The sequence below is a fragment of the Salvelinus fontinalis genome, chromosome 38 (assembly GCF_029448725.1).
Source record: "Salvelinus fontinalis isolate EN_2023a chromosome 38, ASM2944872v1, whole genome shotgun sequence".
NCBI classification, from domain to species: Eukaryota; Metazoa; Chordata; class Actinopteri; order Salmoniformes; family Salmonidae; genus Salvelinus; species Salvelinus fontinalis.
The window spans coordinates 14,577,442-14,600,992 of record NC_074702.1 but is presented as its reverse complement, the minus strand read 5'-3'; the positions used below and the strand labels follow the sequence as shown (position 1 = coordinate 14,600,992).

General features: G+C 45.3%; 1 protein-coding gene across 1 annotated transcript; it reads right to left on the bottom strand.

Annotated features, from left to right (window-relative positions):
* Positions 1-217: 217 nt before the first annotated feature.
* On the bottom strand, positions 218-7,239 carry LOC129837983 (G-protein coupled receptor family C group 6 member A-like). The gene is made up of 8 exons (XM_055904589.1): positions 6,893-7,239; positions 6,212-6,377; positions 5,937-6,071; positions 4,975-5,757; positions 4,198-4,410; positions 3,455-3,578; positions 1,955-2,259; positions 218-1,722 (listed from the first exon to the last, which is right to left on the bottom strand). The coding sequence occupies exons 1-8, from the start codon at positions 7,087-7,089 to the stop codon at positions 856-858; spliced, it is 2,790 nt and encodes a 929-aa protein (XP_055760564.1). The 5' UTR covers positions 7,090-7,239; the 3' UTR covers positions 218-855.
* Positions 7,240-23,551: the final 16,312 nt, after the last annotated feature.

The window sequence follows — 23,551 nt, the reverse complement described above, 5'->3', positions numbered from 1 at the left end:
TAAATAGACAGCATAGCTCATCAGGTGGGCTCTGCAAACAGAGCAGACAGTGAGAAGAAGCAGATACGGTGTCAAGATGTCAACAGACACAGAGAGAGAAGTTACAAGTGCTGAAATGGGTATGTAATTGAATGGACTTGTATTTAGAGCATGGAAACAGTGAAAGTCAACTGCACATTCAAACTTTTAATATAATGTACACAAAGTAATGTGAATATATACATTTCATAATATACATAAATAATGTGGAAATAGATTTCAAGGTATTTAGAAATATGTAAGAACTTCAATAATGTCCACTGACAAACCAGGCATGCATTAAGAAACTGACACAAATTCCAACTATCGTGTTCATCGTAGACTTATATGAAATGTAATATCTCATTTGTATCCCGCTGCATCAGCTCCCATAATAGATAGAAATGCTGTTTACTGTACACATTACACATAGAAACAGCCTATTCAGGGATCCAACACACAACATGATGGTATATCTATAGCAAAAACCAACATCCTCCATGATGCTTACTTAGAACATTTCCCACAGTATGGAAATCATATGCAGTTCAGAAATAAATCAACCCTGTACACCATTGACGCTTAACCAATACAACTATTGATAGATGAACATAACACTGTATGACAGAGATTGTTTGTTTATGACACTGTCAAGTACATATCAGTGTCAAATAAAGTGTTACCCAAATTGACTTGAATGTAAAAACAACCCACTTGGGAAAAATCATACCAGTAGACTAAGCAAAATGGGAACAGTCAAACCAAAGAGAGGATCACAGAGACACACCGTGTAATGTACTGTAAGAAGTAAAAGTTCCAGACACTGGTCCACTCCACTCATAGGCTCATGCTTCTCCTCAGACAGTGTGGTCGAGTCAGCTGACCTGTGACAAACATTCCATGGTCTACTACGGTGCAATGGGTTGCAGTGTCAATGCTCTGAATGTTCTGGCCAACGGACCAGCAGTTCTGAGGTGCTGTGGGTTCTATTGGTGGAGGAGACATGAAGAAGGAAGGTGAACTGATGGAGTAAGGGTGACTGATGCACTTGCCTTCTGTCTGAGAGGCTGAAGTCTCAGAGACAGAGCTAGAGACAGTAATGCCCTTTCTGGAATACTCATACACGTTCTTCATGAAGGCCCTCTTGGTATTGTGCTCCTTCTTGAAGAGGATGACGTAGCACTTGGGGAAGAAATGACAGCTGAGGATGCCATAGTTGGAGATGAGGATGACCACCATCTCCACTGCTGGCAGGTACTTCCCAGAGGTGGTCACATAGACAGGCACGAATATCAGCCAGGACATGAGGTAGAGGAGCATGCTGAAGGTGATGAACCTGGCCTCGTTGTACTTCTGTGGCAGCTTGCGGCCTTTAAACGCACAGGCAAAACATACGAGCGCAAGGACAGCGATGTAGCCCAGCATCACACCAAACGCCACTTGGGAGCCTTCGTCACACTCGGCCAGCACCGAGGTGGTGAAGATGATGGCTTTCTTCCGGGGGCTCTGCAGGACCAGCCACAGGGTGCAGGTGAGGACCTGTAGGGCCACGCAGAGACAGATGATGGCATAGGGTTGGTAGAGGCGGCGGAGAACGTCCTTCAGGTCAGGGTTGAGCTGGAAGGCCAGCAGGATCTTCAGGGACTTGACCAAGATGCAGGAAACACACAGGGTGAAGCTGAGGCCAAACAGCACCTGACGCACCTTGACAATGAGATGAGAAGATATGAGACATTGAGACAGAAATGTATTATCACTTTGTATTTAGATTTGCTTTCCGTTTACAAACTAAATTCCTTACCACAAAGTTACAAAAGGTTCAGAACAATACACACACAATAAACTATGAATTCACAAAATAACACTGGTACATGCAGACAATGTCACCGACAGTGCATTACAACAGTGTTTCCCAAAATGTGTGTACCGTACATACCTTACACTGTAGGCTGCTGGGATGACCTACAAAGAACACAGCACTAACAAAACTTCCCACTAGAGAGATTAGGATGATCTGGGAGAGAGGCCCCCCGGCAGCCTTCACAACGGGGGTCTGGTGGTGGTGTAGGAAGAGTGCCCCCACCAGGAGAACCAGGACGATGCCCAGGGCCGCCAGCGCCAGCAGCAGCACCGCGAAGCCATCCTGCCAGGAGAAGAACTCCAGGGTCTTATGGGTACACCCAGAGCTCCCTTCCAGGGACCACTCTGTCTTTGTATCACAAGAGAGACACTGGTCCATGTCTGGAGAGGAGGTTTGGAAGGGAGGATAGTGCATTTAGAAATATGTGTGTTGTTGCCTAGTACTAACAGTGTTGGATAACGACAGTGTTGGGAAATCTGAGGAAAACTATTGAAGAAATGGAGGAAGATTGTGTGAACAACAGGGCAACACCAGTTTACTGAGGAGAGATAGAGTACACTGGTGTGTATATGTAACAGTATAACTTTCGTCTGTCCCCTCGCCCATACCCGGGCTCGAACCAGGGACCCTCTGCACACATCAACAACTGACACCCACGAAGCATCGTTACCCATCGCTCCTTAAAAGCCGCGGCCCTTGCAGTGCAAGGGGAACAACTACTTCAAGTCTCAGAGCGAGTGACGTCACCCGATTGAAACGCTATTAGCGCGCACCACCGCTAACTAGTGTAGTGGTGTGGTGGTAACATAAGATACATGGATAACATGTGGAGATGGAGTATGGCTGAGCATTGGAGTGACGAACCACATGTTGGCATGGGTCATGGGACCGTGGTGATGGAGGTCTACTGGGGGACGTTCTGGCCCTCTGACCCTTGTGTATTCTCCATTGTGCTGGCGGGTTGACCAGACATGCGGGCGCCTGCTGGGCGCTTTGACACACTAGATTTATAGTCTACCCATTCCACTAAAAAAAACATACATACCAGAGAAATATGCCTAAAGTAACTGGACACTAATGAACAAGAAACACATAGTCTGCTGATTCCATTTAAGTGAAACTGACCAGACACATAGACCAGATACATAGATAGGATAGGGGGGCACAAAGAGTGCATTGATTTAGTGGTGAAGGGAGGGGACACAGAGTATGTTGACACACTAAGATAGAGGGTCTGACCACTATTATAATTTAACTGAAAGCAGATGATGGGCGTTAGTATGTGTGAACAAGCAGGAAGCCTGAACTAAAAAGATAATGATGTTGAAGAATTAGGGGAAGTATGTTTATTTGCATATGGGGTGGACTCATATGCTATTTGGGTATAAAGAGCGAACCAGTGCTCTGGGAGGGGGGTTCAGCGGGACATTCGAGATGGTTATACAATTGTAAATAAAAGCATGTTTTGATTTCACAAGTTCTGATAAAGCGTTATATTTCTGAGATGATTTTCCACGACACTAGCTAGCCATTTCACATCGGTTACATTTAGAGAGACAGTACAGGAGAACTAACCAGTGTTGTTGGAGTAGTGGTTCTCAGTGCAGTTGATGCATTCATAGCAGCAGGTGTGCCGACCCTCAGCAGTCTTCTTGAACTCCCCAGGTTCACAGCTAGCTGAGCACACAGACACCACATCCTGCACCGGGACACAATGCACTAATTTAAATGGCTGACCCAAGAAAACTGTGACTGAAATCTATTAATAGTAGTATTCAAACAAGCCTTTACATGTAAGGCCAGTTTCTTGGGCACAGTTTAAACTAGCTCTGGATTTAAAACCGTGTTCAACAGACCAGGTGTATTCAAACTATTCAACCAATGATTATATGCTCTGGTAATTATGAGTTTTGTGTTTTTTTGATTTTTAGATCATCACTGAGATCTAACAGGAACGTGTGATAACAGACAGGTGTTCCCAGTATGTGCCAAGGTATGTGGTTTTCACATTCAAACAGTGCCCATTGTTTCACTGATTAGGAGTTATTTAATTTCCATCTTTACTTGTTTTACAGTTTGGCTGAGAAGTCTGTCAAACAGGTATGTTCAGTTTTCTTTAAGTCACTTTGAGAAAGAAAAAGTAGATTGTTTGACATTCCGGCCTGTTTGTGTTTGTGTCTCTCTATGTCAAGTGGGAATAACAAGTTAATATGGATGTGTACTTGAACCTTTGTGTGGCAGCCTAGCAAACAGACTAAAAGAGATTGAGACCTAACCTTAATCCTCACCCTAATCCTAACCCTAACCCTTACCCTTACCCTCAGGTCAGTGAGATGTTTGGTGTTTCCGCTGGTGTAGCTTAAGCTTTTGTTGATTGGATGGTACTCAGCTACAACGTCATGGACGTTGATGACCCCTCTCACAGACCTCCACATGGTTACATCATAGCCCAGGTTGATGTCACCTTTCTGGTCAAACGTGTAGCTTTTCCCCTCCAGCTCAAAGTGACTGTCCTTCAGGGCTCCAAGCACCTGAAATGAATGCAAATGCATTTTCATATGTAAGTTCACATACCATAGACCCAAGCCATATCCAAAATACACTGTGTATAAAAAACATTGAGAACACCTGCTCTTTCCATGATATCGACTGACCAGATGAATCCAGATAAAAGCTGTGATCCCTTATTCATGTCACATGTTAAATCCACTTAGATGAAGGGGAGGAGACAGGTTAAAGTAGTATTTTTAAGACTTGAGACTATTGAGTCATGGACTGTGTATGTGTGCTATTAAGTGCCTTTGAACGGGATATGGTATTATGTGCCAGGTGTCAAGAACTGCAACGTTGCTGGGAATATTATGCTCAACAGTTTCCTGTGTGAATCAGGAGTGGTCCACCACCCAATGGACATGGACACCTTGTAGAGTCCATGCCCCGACAAATTGAGACTGTTCTGAGGGCAAAAGTGGGGGTGCAGCTCAATATTAGGAAGGTGTTCCTCATGTTTGGTATATTCAGTGAATATTAGATGAGATACAGCATATAAGTAAAGTTTGATGTGCTGTAGACATGAGGAATTGTGCAGTAGCTACCTCCCAGGGTTGGACCGTGCCTGGTGTCTTACAGTCCTTTTTGCTGCAGATATCAGCCACTGCATGGGCGATGGCACTCACAGCCATCTCCACATTGAAGACTACGTTCACATGGCTGTTGTTTAGCAGGATCTCTGCTGGAACTGTGGAGGAGGACAAAACCCCAGAGTTTTCTGACCTGTTTGGCAGTGAGTAGAACTCCTTTAGGAAGGAGTTGTTTCCTATGACATCATTGATGTCACTCAGGTTCATCAGGTAGTGATGGAAAGGAGCCAGGTTCCCTCTTTTGAAGGAGAAGCCCACCACATTGCCAATATCTGGGAGGTCCATTTCTCCCAGGACCTCCTTGGACGAGGACCAGCTGTCACTGGCCACCCACACCCTCTCCCCCAGCCCCGACCCCAGACTCCTCAGCTTCTGGTATAGGTACATCATCTGAGTAGGCTTGGCGAATGACACCACCACCTTGACATTGGGGTTCGATTGGAGGGTGGCGGCGGCTTGGCTGATTGCTGATTCGCCGTCAGGACTGGTTAGCGAATTAGGGAGGATCTCCTTGAAGGCCACACAGATCCCTGAGGCGGTTGCCTGGGAGACGAAGCTGTCCAGGGCAGAACGGCCGTAGTCTCCATCCGTTGTGACCACGCCCACCCAGGTCCATTTGCTGTCGCTAAGCAACTGGACCATGGCCTGTGTCTGGTACACGTCGCTAGGTACGGTCCTCAGGAAAGCAGGGAAACGGTTCTTGTCACTCAGGATAATGGCGGTGGAGGCGTAACTGATCTGTGATGATTTGAAGAGAGAATGAATTTCTGTCTACATTGTGTTGGAGTGATTTTGTCATTCATCTGTATCATCATTGCTGTCTATTTCATTTATTCAACACAGCTCAGTTCTTTATTGTTATTTATTTTGTTACTGTCCATCAACCGTCACTCTGTGGGTGGGTTTTGGCTGCTTACTTGAGGGATGAGCTTTAGGTTGAGTTGCCGGGCAACAGAGATGGAAATCTCAGAGGAAGAGGCCCCTATGACGGCCATGATTGGCGGGGAAGAGTTAGAGGTGTTGGCCCCTCCCCCACAGTCTGTGGTGGGCTCCTGTGAAGTAAAGAATGTACGTCATTTAAATGAGATGCTGGCTAATGTAAGATAAACTATGCAAATGAAGAAAAGGTCACACACTCATCTATACTTGCTGTGGATTGATTTGACCAACGTTTCGGCTAAAGTGCCTTTACCTGTGTGAAGTCAGCTGAGGCCCTCAGAGCGGTGGTGACATCAGAGCACGAGTCATGGAGACGGTACCCCAGAGAGATCCCTAGTGCAGTCAGGACAGGGGATCTGTTGGCTGACTCTACAGCGTGGATCATAGCCAATGCCTGGATGAACCCGTCTGTGTTGAACCTGTTTGTGTGTGTGTGTGTGTGTGTGTGTGTGTGTGTGCGTGCGTGCGTGTTTGTGTAAGGTACATAAGGTATAGTTGGATCATCACACTGTCAGTGGTTAACCTGTCAGAGTAAATGAACTCTATCTCACGAACACTTAGTCATAAATGCGGACAGAATCACACACACCACAGAGAGAGAGAGAGAGAGAGAGAGAGAGAGAGAGAGAGAGAGAGAGAGAGAGAGAGAGAGAGAGAGAGAGAGAGAGAGAGAGAGAGAGAGAGAGAGAGAGAGAGAGAGAGAGAGAGAGAGAGAGAGAGAGAGAGAGAGAGAGAGAGAGAGAGAGAGAGAGAGAGAGAGAGAGAGAGAGAGAGAGAGGAGAGAGAGAGAGAGAGAGAGAGAGAGAGAGAGTGAGAGAGAGAGAGAGAGAGAGAGAGAGAGAGAGAGAGAGAGAGAGAGAGAGAGAGAGAGAGAGAGAGAGAATCCTCAGGAATCTCTTTACAACACCCAATCTTATTTTGGCACTTACTGTACCTGACACACTGTGATACATGGGGTGCTGAGATGTTGGGGGATTCCTCTACTCCCTCATGGATGGGAAACAGCCCTCCAATGAGGATATCTCCTGGTGCTGTAGCTCCTGCTGCTTTGAAGTTTCCCACTTTGGCATTGCCTGTCTCCAACAAGGACAGGATGACTAACAGGTGGAGAACATTACCCATGGGTGCCATCACCTCTCTGTTGGTACTGTCCAATTCTCAATTTCGGTGTCTCTCGTTGCAGTTTCTCTCACACACTCCCGCTCTCTCCCCGACTGTGTCTGTCAGTCTCTCTCTCTCTCTCTCTCTCTCTCTCTCTCTCTCTCTCTCTCTCTCTCTCTCTCTCTCTCTCTCTCTCTCTCTCTCTCTCTCTCTCTCTCTCTCTCTCTCTCTCTCTCTCTCTCTCTCTCTCTATCTCTCTCTCTCTTCCTCTCACTGTCTCTCTCTCTCTCTCTTTCTCTCTCTCTCTCTCTCTCTTTCTCTCTCTCTCTCTCCCTCTCTCTCTCTCCCTTCCTCTCACTTTGTCCCTGTCTCTCTCTCTCTGTCTCTCACTCTGTAAGCTCCTCTAGCAGACTGACACAGTGACCTGACAGTATCTTCAGTAAAAACACCCCTGTTGCTTCCTCCTAATCTCATCTAATGTCTGCATAACCCTGCCCCCTCCCAGCCCAGCCCACTCTCTCTGACAGACATCCCCACTGACTGACTCACTTGCTCCAGCTAAAGATGACAGACAGACAAGTCACACAAATGTAAGTCACAGCTGATCTCTATCTGAAGTACAATATAAACATTTATTGTTGAAGAGGAAAGACTTGTGTGTTGACTCAATGCTTTTCTTGAAATGTTCTCACAATACCCAAGTGTTTTTTTAACACTTGGATAACACTTACAGTGTATTCGGAATGTATTTAGAACCCCTTGACTTTTTTCACATTTTGTTACCTTACATCCTTATTCTAAAATTAATTAAATATTTTTTTCCCTCATCAATTTACACACAATACACCATAATGACAAGGCAAAAACAGTTTTTTTGAATTTTTTGCAAATGTATTAAAAATAAACTGAAGTATCACATTTACATAAGTATTCAGACCCTTTAATTAGCACTTTGTTGAAGCACCGTTGGCAGCGATTACAGCCTCAAGTCTTCTTGGGTATGACGCTACAAGCTTGGCACACCTGTATTTGAGAAGTTTCTTCCATTGTTTTCTGCAGATCCTCTCAAGCTCTGTCAGGTTGGATAGGGTGTGTCGCTGCACAGCTATTTCCAGGTCTCTCTAGAGATGTTTGATCGGGTTCAAGTCCAGGCTCTGGCTGAGCCACTCTCAAGGACGTTTAGAGACCACTCCTGCATTGTCTTGCTGTGTGTTTAGGAGTCATTGTCCTGTTGGAAGTTGAACCTTCTCCCCAGTCTGAGGTCCTGAGCGCACTGAAGCAGGTTTTCATCAAATATCTCGCTGTACTTTTCTCCATTAATCTTTCCCTCGCTCCAAATCAAATCAATTGTCATTTGTCACATGCACCGAATACAGCAGGTGTAGAGACCTTACAGTGAAATGCTTACTTACAAGCCCTTAACCAACAATGCAGTTTTAAGAAAAAGAAGTGTTAAGTAAAAAATAGAAAATAAAAGTAACAAATAATTAAACAGTAGCGATGCTATATACAGGGGGTACCGGTTAGTCAAGGTAATTGAGGTAATATGTGCCTGTAGGTAGAGTTAAAGTGACTATGCATAAATAATAAACAGAGAGTAGCAGCAGTGTAAAATAGCCACTTGACATGCGGTAGCAGAGAGAACAGTCTATGACTAGGGTGGCTGGAGTCTTTGACAATTTTTAGGGCCTTCCTCTGACACCGCCTGGTAAGGGGTCCTGGATGGCAGGAAGCTTGGCCCCGGTGATGTACTGGGTCGTACGCACTACCCTCTGTAGCGCCTTGCGGTCGGGGGCCGAGCAGTTGCCATACCAGGTAGTGATGCAACCCGTCAGGATGCTCTCAATGGTGCAGCTATAGAACCTTTTGAGGATCTGAGGACCCATGCCAAATCTTTTCGGTCTCCTGAGGGGGAATAGGCTTTGTCGTGCCCTCTTCACGACTGTCTTAGTGTGTTTGGACCTTGATAGTTTGTGGTGATGTGGACACCAAGGAACTTGAAGCTCTCAACCTGCTCCACTACAGCCCCGTCGAAGAGAATGGGGGCGTGCTCGGTCCTCCTTTCCCTGTAGTCCACAATCATCTCCTTTGTCTTGATCACGTTGAGGGAGAGGTTGTTGTCCTGGCACCACACGGCCAGGTCTCTGACCTCCTCCCTATAGGCTGTCTCATCGTTGTCGGTAATCAGGCCTTCCACTGCTGTGTCATCGGAAGACTTGATGATGGTGTTGGAGTCGTGCCTGGCCATGCAGTCATGAGTGAACAAGGAGTACAGGAGGGGACTAAGCACGCACCCCTGAGGGACCTCCATGTTAGGTTCAGCATGGCGGATGTGTTTTTACCTACCCTTACCAAAGGGCAGTGTTGAGTGCAATAGAGATTGCATCATCTGTGGCGGTATGCAAATTGAAGTGGGTCTAGGGTTTTTGGCATAATGGTTTTGATGTGAGTCATGACCAGCCTTTCAAAGCCCTTCATGGCTACATACGTGAGTGCTAAGGGTCGGTAGTCATTTAGGCAGGTTAACTTAGTGTTCTTGGGAACAGGGACTATGGTCTGCTTGAAACATGTTGGTATTACACTCAGTCAGGGACAGGTTGAAAATGTCAGTGAAGACAATTGCCAGTTGGTCAGCGCATGCGAATTATGTGAATGTTGACCTGTTTAAAGATCTTACTCACATCGGCTATGGAGAGCGTGATCACACAGTCGTCTGGAACAGCTGATGCTCTCATGCATGTTTCAGTTTTACTTGCATCGAAGCGAGCATAGAAGTATTTTAGCTTGTCTGTTAGGCTTGTGTCACTGGGCAGCTCGTGGTTGTGCTCCCCTTTGTAATCAGTAATGGTTTGCAGGCCCTGCCACATCCGTCGAATTTACCAGGTGGACTCCAATTAAGTTGTAGATACATCTCAAGGAGGATCAATGGAAACAGGATGCACCTGAGCTCAATTTCGAGTCTCATAGTGTTACGGGATTTTTGTGTTTAATGACTAAAATATGTATACATTTGACTTAGAATTATTACTCATAAATGTTGAATGTTATGTGTTCCTTGTTAGAAAGAATGGGTTTATCTTCAGACAGGCTAGAAGGATGTCTCTACCCAGGGAGGGGAAAGACCTTGAGTTGGTTGTAGATAATTGAACAGGTGGCAGACAGTAATGAGAACTCCAACTGTATTGCCATTGTATCCGAGAGGAGGTTGGACATTAAAACCCATGACATCATCTTTATTATATAACCTGATGTAAAATGTATTATGATCAGTACTCTCGAGAATAAACGCTATTGATTGATTGATTTTAAGACTGGTATCTGTCCATTTTATGCAGATAATGTAACGATAATCCTCCTCCTCTTCATCAGAAACGGAGGAGCAGGGATTGAACCAAGGCGCAGCGGATAGTGAAGACATAATGATTTATTAAAGACAAGACGAAAACACGAACTTCACTATAAACTAACAAAATAACAAAACGAAAGTAGACAGTCCCGAACGACGAACTTACATACAACGTAAAGAACGAAATGAACAGGAACAGACTACATGAAATGAACAAACCGTATACAGTCCCGTATGGTGCAAACATTGACACGGACACAGGAGACAACCACCCACAAACAAACACTGTGAACCGCCTACCTAAATATGACTCTCAATTAGAGGAACGCCAAACACCTGCCTCCAATTGAGAGCCATACCAGGCAACCCTAAACCAACATAGAAACAGACAACATAGAATGCCCACCCAAACTCACGTCCTGACCAACTAACACACAAAACTAAACAGAAAACAGGTCAGGAACGTGACAGTACCCCCCCCACAAGGTGCGAACTCCGGACGCACCAGCACAAAGTCTAGGGGAGGGTCTGGGTGGGCATCTAACCACGGTGGTGGCTCAGGCTCCGGGCGCGGTTCCCACCCCACCATAATCCATCCTAACTTCCTCCCACAAAGAATGTCCACCCTCTTTCTTCCCCCACACAATTCTCTTAATAATATATTAAATAAAGATAACACCAGGACAGAGAGATAAATCAAGATAGAGGGATAGATAAGACTATAGAGATAGATGAAGATAGAGAGGGAGATTAGGATAGAGGGGCAACTCCGGACTGAAAGGCAGCTCCGGACAGAGAGACAGCTCTGGACTGATGGGCAGTTCTGGGTATCCAGCCTTTTCAGGCTGAAGGGCAGCTCATGGCTGACTGACGACTCTCGATGCTCATGGCTGGCTGACGGCTCTCGACGCTCATGGCAGGCTGACGGCTCTCGACGCTCATGGCAGGCTGACGGCTCTCGACGCTCATGGCAGGCTGACGGCTCTCGACGCTCATGGCTCACTGACGGCTCTGGCAGATCCTGTCTGGTTAGCGGCTCTGGCAGATCCTGTCTGGTTGGCGGCTCTGGCAGATCCTGTCTGGTTGGCGGCTCTGGCAGATCCTGTCTGGCTGACGGCTCTAGCGGCTCCTGTCTGGCTGATGGCTCTAGCGGCTCCTGTCTGGCTGACGGCTCTGTAGGCTCATGGCAGACGGGCGGCTTTGCAGGCTCATGGCAGACGGGCGGCTTTGCAGGCTCCTGGCAGACGGATGGCTCAGATGGCGCTGGGAAGACGGATGGCTCAGATGGCGCTGGGAAGACAGATGGCTCAGATGGCGCTGGGGAGACGGATGGCTCAGATGGCGCTGGGGAGACGGATGGCTCAGATGGCGCTGGGGAGACGGATGGCTCTGGCCGGATATGGCGCACTGTAGACCTGGTGCGTGGTGCCGGAACTGGAGGCACCGTGCTAATGACAAGCACCTTCCTACTAGTGCGGGGAGCAGGGACAGGGCACACTGTATTCTCAGAGCCTACTCTATCCCTGATGCGTGGTACCGGCACTGGTGGCACCTGGCTGAGGGCACGCACCTCAGGACTAGTACGGGGAGAAGTGACAGTGTGTACAGGACTTGGGAGACGCACAGGTGGCTTAGTGCGTGGGGCCGGAACTGGAGGCACCGAACTGGATACACGCACTATAAGGAGAGTGCGTGGAGGAGGAACAGGGCTCTGGAAATGCACTGGTAGCCTAGTGCGTAATATAGGCACTGTAGGTACTAGGCTGGGGCGGGGAGGTGGCGCCGGAAATACCGGACCGTGCAGGCGTACTGGCTCTCTTGAGCATTGAGCCTGCCCAACCTTACCTGGTTGAATGCTCCCGGTCGCCCTGCCAGTGCGGCGAGGTGGAATAGCCCGCACTGGGCTATGCAGGCGAACCGGGGAAACCATGCGTAAGGCAGGTGCCATGTATGCCGGCCCGAGGAGACGCACTGGAGACCAGACGCGTTGAGCCGGCCTCATGACACCTGGCTCAATGCCCAATCTAGCCCTACCAGTGCGGGGAGGTGGAATAACCCGCACTGGGCTATGCACACGTACAGGAGACACCGTGCGCTCTACTGCGTAACACGGTGTCTGCCCGTACTCCCGCTCTCCACGGTTAGCCTGGGAAGTGGGCGCAGGTCTCCTACCTGCCCTTGGCCCACAACCCCTTAGCCCCCCCCCAAGACATTTTTGGGAGTTACTCACGGGCTTTTCGGGCTTCCGTGCAAGACGTGTCCCCTCATAATTCCGGTTACGAGCTTGAATCTCCGGCTTCCATCCACGTCTCCTAGCTGCCTCCTCATACCAGCGCTCCTGGGCTGTGGCTGCCTCACTCTTCTCACGAGAGCAGCGATTTCCTCCAGTTTGCGCCCAGGGTCCTCTACCAGACAGGATCTCCTCCCAAGTCCAAAAGTCCTTGTTGCTCCGTCGAGCATTTTTCCCATACCGCTTGGTCTCTGTATTTTGGTGGGTGATTCTGTAAGAGCTGTCGCTCTCCTCATCCTCAGAAGAGGTGAGGAGAGAAGGATCTTCGGACCAATATGCGGAGTCAGGGAAATATGCCATCTTCTTTTATTAATACGAAAACTGATGACACGAAAACAAACACTTTAACAAACTACAAAATAAGAAAACGACGTACACGCAACCTGAACATAAACTTACATGGACAAACGTAAACTCACGAACAGGAACGGACATCGAAACACACGAACAGCCAAACAGCTCCAAAAGTGAATACATCGAACACAACGAAGACATCACAGGAGACAATCACCCACAAACACACAGTGATAATGCCCTACCTAAATATGACTCTTGATTAGAGGAAAATGCAAACCACCTGCCTCTAATCAAGAGCCATACCAGGCAAACCGAAACCAACATAGAAACAGGTAACATAGACTGCCCACCCAAAACACATGCCCTGACCAAAAACACATAAAAACTAACATAAATAGGTCAGGACTGTTACAGTACCCCCCCCCCAAGGTGCGAACGCCGGGCGCACCAGCACAAAGTCCAGGGGAGGGTCCGGGTGGGCAGTTGACCACGGTGGTGGTTCCGGTTCCGGACGCTGTCCCCATACCACCATAGTCACTCCCCTCTTCTGTCTACCTCTACCACTGACCACCCAAACATTACCTTCCCCTAAATAATCAGCTAGCACCGGAACAAGGGGCAGCACCGGGACAAGGGGTAGCACCGGGACAAGGGGCAGCACAAAAACAAGGGGCAGCACCAGGATAAGGACCATCACTGGAATAAGGGGCAGCACCGGGACAAGGGGCAGCACCGGGACAAGGGGCAGCACCGGGACAAGGGGCAGCACCGGGACAAGGGGCAGCACCGGGACAAGGGGCAGCACCGGGACAAGGGGCAGCACCGGGACAAGGGGCAGCACCGGGACAAGGGGCAACACCGGGACAAGGGGCAGATCCCGGCTGAAGGACTCTGGCAGGTCCTGTTTGGACGGCTCTGGCAGGTCCATGCTGGCTGACGGCTCTCGACGCTCATGGCGCTCTGACGGCTCTGGCTGCTCATGGCTCTCTGACGGCTCTGGCTGCTCATGGCTCACTGGCGGCTCTGGCAGATCCTGTCTGGTTGGCGGCTCTGGATTGGTGGGTGGTTCTGTAACGATAATCCTCCTCCTCTTCATCAGAAACGGAGGAGCAGGGATTGAACCAAGGCGCAGCGGATAGTGAAGACATAATGATTTATTAAAGACAAGACGAAAACACGAACTTCACTATAAACTAACAAAATAACAAAACGAAAGTAGACAGTCCCGAACGACGAACTTACATACAACGTAAAGAACGAAATGAACAGGAACAGACTACATGAAATGAACAAACCGTATACAGTCCCGTATGGTGCAAACATTGACACGGACACAGGAGACAACCACCCACAAACAAACACTGTGAACCGCCTACCTAAATATGACTCTCAATTAGAGGAACGCCAAACACCTGCCTCCAATTGAGAGCCATACCAGGCAACCCTAAACCAACATAGAAACAGACAACATAGAATGCCCACCCAAACTCACGTCCTGACCAACTAACACACAAAACTAAACAGAAAACAGGTCAGGAACGTGACAGATAATTATCTTACAAATTCTTATTTATGGGCAGTGTTTTAATTGAATTGGTTAATAAACAGGAATCAAAATTCCTTTAACAATTTGGTCCTTCCGGTCGGATCTCAAGATCTGCCTCTTTCGTTCCAAGAAACTGCTGAAAACCGTGCACGGGCGGATCCAGGATCCGTAAGACTAAGACCTGACCTCTGAATTGAGGGTTTATTTCAGGCCAGTGGTGAACTGGTATACGACAGAGGTGGTGACGAGATCAAATGAACATTGCTTTTCCCAGTCAGCGACAAGGTCAGTAGCCTATATTCTCGATTCTGGGGGGAATGATTTAAGTTATCCTTGATTTAATGTTCTAAAATGTTTAGAATTGATCAATAATAGGACCTTTTGCTATTCCAAACAGATCCAAGGGGTTTTGTATGACCAATATACAGGTATCGATAAGGGGGCAGGTCTGAAATTGACCTGAGGTAAGGTGCACTACCGTAAATAAAAATAACTTAATAGATCCGGGTGCTGTAGGGGCCAGAGGGGTTATTAAGATGAGATACTAGGACAGGTGTTGACAGGTGCAGTCGTGTTGTGCAAATAGGACAGCCATTAAGTCAAAAGACATATATAAACTAAAGTTCTAACCTAATCAGTCTGATTAGTCTGATCTGTATAGGGGAAGTAGTTGGACTATGAAACGGAGCGGTAGATATATTAAAATAGGTGAGGATTTAAACTAGGCTTTGTGAGGAGGAAGGGTGGTCCTGTTCGGGCAAGGTGACTGCACTTATTCAATACTGAAAGATGTATCAAAAAAGGAGGAGAGGGAAACCGAAATCTATACATCTGAGATAAAAGCCAAATCTATAGACAGAAGGTTCCAGGAGAGAGGGAAACCTAATATGGTGGAGTAAGATACGAGATATTAACTTTAAAAGTCCTATGACACAAAATAATAGGTTATTAACTGGGACTTTACGCCCCGGGGAAATAGTTTATATTTGTACGGGTAAGATTTAATGTCCAACAAATGCAACGCTATAGATGAAGTTTCCAAACGGGAGAACAACCAAAATAACTAGGTAAAAACTAACGGTAAAAACTAACGGGGAAAACAACACATACATAAATCGTATATAAATTATAATAATAGGACCATAGCTACTAGGACCGGCAAGGATTTATTAAACATGGGTAGTAAATTCTCCAAGGAGGTCCCGGAATGGACAGGAGTTTGCGACTACAGAAAATTGTAATAATAGGGTTATTGGCTCCTTTATTCCAAAAGTGATGATGTTCAGGGGATAAATAGCTGCCTCCCAAGCTTGAGACCTGACTTCAATTCACGGTAAATGCTCTGACTAAAATCGGAGTCTTTTAATTGTAATTAAACCATTTGTATGTTTTTCCTGAGAAAATATGGTCATTAGTGTCGGTATAGGATATAAACTGAAACGTTTTAATAACTTGTTTAGGTTAAAATGAAAGACTAATCTAATTCTAAATGATAGCGATGCGCTTTCGATGTGATACGTTGTCACACCCTGGCCTCTGTTATATTGATTTTCTTTATTAGTTTAGTTAGGTCAGGGTGTGACATGGGATGTTTGTGTGTTTTGTCTAGTTTAGGGTGTTTGTATTGTATAGGGGGTTTTGTTGAGTGTATGGGGTTGGGCTTAGTATAGTTGTCTAGGCAAGTCTATGGTTGCCTGAATGGTTCTCAATCAGAGACAGCTGTCATTCATTGTCTCTGATTGGGAGCCATATTTCAGGCAGCCATAGACAGTAGGTTTTCGTGGGTAATTGTCTATGTTGAACGTTAGTAGCTTGTGTGTGCACTTTCGTTTATAGCTTCACGGTCGTTTTGTAAGAGTGTTTTGTGTTATGTCTTCGTCTAATAAAAGGAAGATGTATTTCTCTCTCGCTGCGCCTTGGTCCACTCATTATCCTCAAGACGATCGTGACATACGTTGTGTTGCCTCAATGATCTTCATGAATAATGTATGGAGACATGAATCGTATTTATATTACTGAATCGTAGAAGTGACAGTTACCTAAACCTGATGAATTCTAAAGAATAACGGAGAAATACGATAAAGTTGTGCCCATCGGAATGTTATAATTATTATGGATGACTGACATGCGATTTAAATTTAGCGAAGTATATGGTACGTTTACATTTTGGAGTATAGAAAGTTGAAAAGTTGATTTTACTTATACGATAGTTTTGATGCAAAACTCAGTTGGAAGAAGTAGATGTTTTGCCTAGAGGCAGGAATAAGAGTTAGTTTTGGTATTGTATTGGCTACTAATTTTCAGGGTACGTTGCTAGAGACAGGATGATTTATTGTGTAATGACGTAAAACAACGTCATTAGGTGGGATACACAATTACGTTCCTCGAATGGATTTGGCCATTGTTCAGGTACACTCTTTTCTGTACTTCTGGCAGTATGGTTTTGATTGAGAGATGTTGTATGATGTTGTAAATTAGATTCAAGATCCAAACTTTGTGATAAATTGGGTTTGGTTTATCGAATCCATACTATTGCCTGTTGCAGTTAGTCAACAATGATTTACAGTTCGTTGAAAGTTGCTGCGTTCTGAACACAGGTTGAGCGCTAGTTGTTGACATAACTCACAATGCACTTTTGCAACCAGGCAATGATGTTGTGACTCTGATTAATTTGAATACATATTTGATAAGAATTCTTATATTGGGGATTGTTCATTCCATTTAGTAATAAATACTATAGTAGAGGAGTTTTTTAATTAAAGAGAGCAACAGTGTGAATGTATATGTAAACGCATATCCTGATTTGAACTATACTAATCTATTTGATAAAATTACTGAGCCTGTATATTCAACATTTGATAATGATTGGCAAATCCGTATATTTAACCACAACGTTGAATTTAGCGTTGGGTATTATAGGAGGAACGGGATACAATTTGTACTTTCCCCACCGGGTGTGGCCGTATCAAATTATGACAGAGAAAATTGGTTGTGTCATTTAGAGGGAAAAGGCGTGCATTATAGCTTTGAGTCACTTTTCAAAAGTGGCTAAAAGTTATTGGTTTTTGTTTAGGGAACACCAGGGAATTCGAACAAGAAGTAAACGTATTCTAAACATTATTTGTTTTCATTATGGGGAACAATGACCGGCCCGCAAACTGGTATGGCTGGCTGGGAGTGTTTTATTTTAAAGGGACAGTACACGTTTATCACAGTTGCGTGAGTGTAATGGCAGGGTATAAAGTATTTTGGGGAGACAATTTGGAGAAAGACTGAATGAGTTACATGAAACATTGAGGAAATTTAAAACTAATGATTTGAGGGTATTATCATAATTAAAGGAGGTTTTGTTTGTAGTAAACTTTTGGGTTAGAGGGGATTTCCATGTGTAAATATCTTAAAGGGACACACTCGCATATGGAATATTTGAAGTTTTGTTTTCTGAGTTTTCATAAATACGTTAATTTTTTAGATAAAGGGTTCTTTATTTTGTATAATATAATAAATAACACTTCTTTGAAGTGGTGGTATGGCTGATGGCTTCTGAGGTGATACAAAATTGTGGATATTGGTGGAGGATGAAAAGTCACTAGAGGGCGCCATTGGTCAATTTATGAAGGTTTAGATAAAATACAGTGGGCTCCTGAAGGAGATATTTCATTAGTAACCTTATTTAACCTATGTAAGGACTGTAGAAATTGCCACCATAGACATTTTTTTGTTTGGTTTGTAATTCCATGGGTTCAGATAACAGAGAGACACTTAGTTAATGTTTGGGACCAAACTACAGGCAGTGAAGGGACTTGAGGCCCAGTATAATCAGTGGAATGCGTCCCGATATAAGCCGTACCATTACACAGAACTTAGAAGGGTGGGTGCGAGCAGAGCAGAGCAGAGAGATATGAGTGGCACAGACTGGGTCACGGTTACTGAGGGGAGACAGAGGGAATGAAAAACTTAGTTGGTTTCAGGAACTAAGGGAAAGCACTGATAACTTTTAAAGTAAATAAAACACTTAACAGAGAATTGTTGTGTTGATCCAGGGTTGATACAAGGGCGGAGTCAAGTATAAAAGGGGGGATGGTCTAGGATAGGATGTGGCCTATCAGATGTGGCCTATCAGATAATAATAATACATTTTTTTTTTTAAATATATATATAGCGTTCCCAACTTACTTGGCGGAGACGAGTATGGTAACTAAAAAATTAGGTCAAGATATTCTTCCTAGAGTTGGGTTCCTAGGATAATAATGGATGACATTCTAGCTAATCAAAAATAACAGATAGAATGACAGAGGTTCTAGCAGAACACATTAAAAAACTGTTTGTTAACCAAACCTGTATGTCCAAGATTTTATGCTCTACAGGAGAACTACAGGAGGGGATTACCGACATGATTGGACCAGGGGACTGGATCTGGGTCCAATCACCTGAGGAGAATAGGTGGAATGCAGCCCCATTGGGAGGGGCCAGACCAAGCACTCCTTGTGACTGCATTCACAGTGAGAATAACTGAAAAGAGCTACCTGAGGGCATTTCACACTTGTGGGAGGGTAGGACACTGACACTGTCAAACAATCACAGGGGTAGGAGCAGAACCAGAACCAACAGGGTACTGGGGGCTGACTCTTACTGAAGATTCCCTTATACCCGACCTTTCCCCGCTGTGAGCGTTCATAGAAGTGAAGGTGTGGCTTGGCCTCTGGCGGTTGATATGTTCTCTGGGAGAGGGTGGGGCTTTACTGGGGCGCTGATTGGTCTGAGCTGTCTAATTGTGGGAGCCATATTCCTAAATACACCACACCCCACCTGAGTATGCAGAAGGTGGTAACTTGACCCATGGTTTCGATGATGAGAATTTTGTATTAATCAAGCATAAGAGATCCCTTGATCTGGATAGACAGGAAGTTAGAGTGGAGGTTAGGAAGGATGTGTCAATTGAGTTTTATGTAGACCAAAAGGGGTCTCTGACTCCTGGGCAGTCTAGGACTAAGAGCCATTATAGAATTTAGGCTGTGAAGGTCCCCGTGTGGTTCATGGACACATGGACTCTCTCCTCTGCTCTCATCCTTCTAGACCTATCGGCTGCCTTCGATACTGTGAACCATCAGATCCTCCTCTCCACCCTCTCCGAGTTGGGCATCTCCGGCGCGGCCCACGCTTGGATTGCGTCCTACCTGACAGGTCGCTCCTACCAGGTGGCGTGGCAAGAATCTGTCTCCTCACCACGCGCTCTCACCACTGGTGTCCCCCAGGGCTCTGTTCTAGGCCCTCTCCTATTCTCGCTATACACCAAGTCACTTGGCTCTGTCATAACCTCACATGGTCTCTCCTATCATTGCTATGCAGACGACACACAATTAATCTTCTCCTTTCCCCCTTCTGATGACCAGGTGGCGAATCGCATCTCTGCATGTCTGGCACACATATCAGTGTGGATGACGGATCACCACCTCAAGCTGAACCTCGGCAAGACGGAGCTGCTCTTCCTCCCGGGGAAGGACTGCCCGTTCCATGATCTCGCCTACACGGTTGACAACTCCATTGTGTCCTCCTCCCAGAGCGCTAAGAACCTTGGCGTGATCCTGGACAACACCCTGTCGTTCTCAACTAACATCAAGGCGGTGGCCCGTTCCTGTAGGTTCATGCTCTACAACATCCGCAGAGTACGACCCTGCCTCACACAGGAAGCGGCGCAGGTCCTAATCCAGGCACTTGTCATCTCCCGTCTGGATTACTGCAACTCGCTGTTGGCTGGGCTCCCTGCCTGTGCCATTAAACCCCTACAACTCATCCAGAACGCCGCAGCCCGTCTGGTGTTCAACCTCCCCAAGTTCTCTCACGTCACCCCGCTCCTCCGCTCTCTCCACTGGCTTCCAGTTGAAGCTCGCATCCGCTACAAGACCATGGTGCTTGCCTACGGAGCTGTGAGGGGAACGGCACCTCAGTACCTTCAGGCTCTGATCAGGCCCTACACCCAAACAAGGGCACTGCGTTCATCCACCTCTGGCCTGCTCGCCTCCCTACCACTGAGGAAGTACAGTTCCCGCTCAGCCCAGTCAAAACTGTTCGCTGCTCTGGCACCCCAATGGTGGAACAAACTCCCTCACGACGCCAGGACAGCGGAGTCAATCACCACCTTCCGGAGACACCTGAAACCCCACCTCTTCAAGGAATACCTAGGATAGGATAAAGCAATCCTTCTGCCCCCCCCCCCCCCCCCCCCCCCTTAAAAGATCTTGATGCACTATTGTAAAGTGGCTGTTCCACTGGATGTCATAAGGTGAATGCACCAATTTGTAAGTCGCTCTGGATAAGAGCGTCTGCTAAATGACTTAAATGTAAATGTAAATGTAATGTCATAGCTCACACAGAGAGAGAGGGCTATGTAAACCCATACATCCAATTTAGGAACAGATGGAGTATAGTAAGGGTTGGAGTTTCTGACTGTGTTCCCGAGCAGAGGAAGTATTGTATAAAGGTATGAATTAACATTAAAACGGTAAAGTCCCAGGATTTCGGGTTATGGTATGTTGGTTTCGACCAGTTTTCAACTGATACTATGGTACCATTCCAGGTGGCAGAGGTTAGAGCTGGTAAGAAGACTATGGTCGGCCAGAGTTCAATTCATCTCCCTAACGCCACGGACATTCCTAGTATAAACATCCAGGGTAAAGGACCTGTACGAATAGTTCAGACAATTACCTTAGAGAAGTGATAGAGGTGGAGACTGGGTTTGGGGATTCCAACTTTGGTTAAAATGTCTGTGCTACTGCCAAACCACAGCTGACCACCATCTCCTTTCCATTTGATGGAATTGATATACTCAGGGGAATGGCCGGTATGATAAAGCTGTTCATGAAGGCAGGGAAGCCAGACAATGACAGTTGCTTTGATCTGCATAACCTTTATCCCCATGTGCCCATTACCTCCATTCCTCCTTTCACAGTTACAGAAGGACACTATTATTGTAGGGCCTGGCACATTACAAACGGATGGGATGAAGGGGAAGTAAGACCTGACTGGATGGTTTACTTCCGGGGATTTCAGTAAGATAAAAAAGGCCCAGAGTGGATGTCTGGTTGTTATGTGGAGGGATGAGGTTGTGGCCTGACCTGCCTACCAATTGGACCTATAGTATTTATTTAGACATGCTTTTCACCCTTATCTAAAACGAGGACCTAGAACCAGGTAGAAGAGAGAGGAGGAGTGATCCGTCCGGATCTTTTGACAATAGTATTTACATAGGATAGTATTGGATATGTTATCGGCAGAAAAGGGTGGCGTGTGCGTCTTATTTGGAGCAGAATGTTGCACATTTATCCCTGATGATATGGCTCTAGACGGATCAGTGACCTAGGCCCTGATTGGTTTAACCATCTTAGCTCACGAATTGGCAGAAAAGTTTGGGGTCGATAATTCTCTTAAAAATGGATGTGACAGTATGTTTGGGGAATGGAAAATTGTCATAATCACTGTGTCGTGGGCCAATTTCACCTGTATGAGTGTTTTGATTCTGTGTGAATGCTGTTTGATTCTGGGTGTGAAAGGTCTCATTTACAGGACTCTGGAGAAATCAAGGACAATATTGATAGTAAGGATATGAACCGATTCCAAGTTCTGACCAGTGGGAGGATGAATACTGGTTCCCAGACCGAGGATGGATCCAGCTACTTTGAGACATTATAAATATTAGTTCTCATCTTGTGTTGATGCTTTTTATGATTCTGATGTATATATGTATACAATATATATAATATACAATACATATATTGATGTAGTGTAATATGTTGTGGTTGATTTAGGTTGTATTTGGAAAATAATAAATATTTCTAATAAAAATAGAATTGTGCTTTTTAATATTTCTAATAAAACTATAAGTACGATTAAAGGTATAATATTTAGTCATAGGGTAGATATGTTACGGGATTTTTGTGTTTAATGACAAAAATATGTATACATTTGACTTAGAATTATAACTCATAAATGTTGAACGTTATGTGTTCCTTGTTAGAAAGAATGGGTTTATCTTCAGACAGGCTAGAATGATGTCTCTACCCAGGGAGGGGAAAGACCTTGAGTTGGTTGTAGATAATTGAACAGGTGGCAGACAGTAATGAGAACTCCAACTGTATTGCCATTGTATCCGAGAGGAGGTTGGACATTAAGACCTATGACATCATCTTTATTATATAACCTGATGTAAAATGTATTATGATCAGTACTCTCGAGAATAAACGCTATTGATTGATTGATTTTAAGACTGGTATCTGTCCATTTTATGCAGATAATTATCTTACAAATTCTTATTTATGGGCAGAGTGTTTTAATTGAATTGGTAAATAAACAGGAATCAAAATTCCTTTAACACATAGCAAAGGGTCTCAATACTTATGTAAATAAGGTATTTCTGTTTTTTATTTTTAATACATTTGCTAACATTCTTAAAACCTGTTTTCACTTTGCTATTATGGGGTACTGTGTTAAGATTGATGAGGAAAAACATTTATTTAATCCATTTTAGAATAAGGCTGTAACGTAACAAAATATGGAAAAAGTCAAGGGGTCTAATCATTTCCCAGTTAGTTCTGGTAGTTTTCCATAGTTAGGCTTTTATAGATGCCTTTCAATAGAGTGGTCATAAATGTTAGCTGTAGAGATATTGGATTTGAAATTACTTTATTATTTTGGAACTTTTGTGAGTGTAATGTTTAGTGTACATTTTCTATTGTTTCTTTCACTTTTGTTTATGATCTATTTCACTTGCTTTGACAATGTAAACATATGTTTCCCATGCCAATAAAGCCCTTAAATTCCTCTACTCCCTCATGGATGGGAAACAGCCCTCCATGGTGCTTTGAAGTCTCCCACTTTGGCATTGCCTGTCTCCAACAAGGACAGGATGACTAACAGGTCGAGAACATGGGTGCCATCACCTCTCTGTTGGTACTGTCCAATTCTCAATTTTGGTGTCTCTCCTTGCAGTTTCTCTCACACTCCCTCTCTCCTTCCC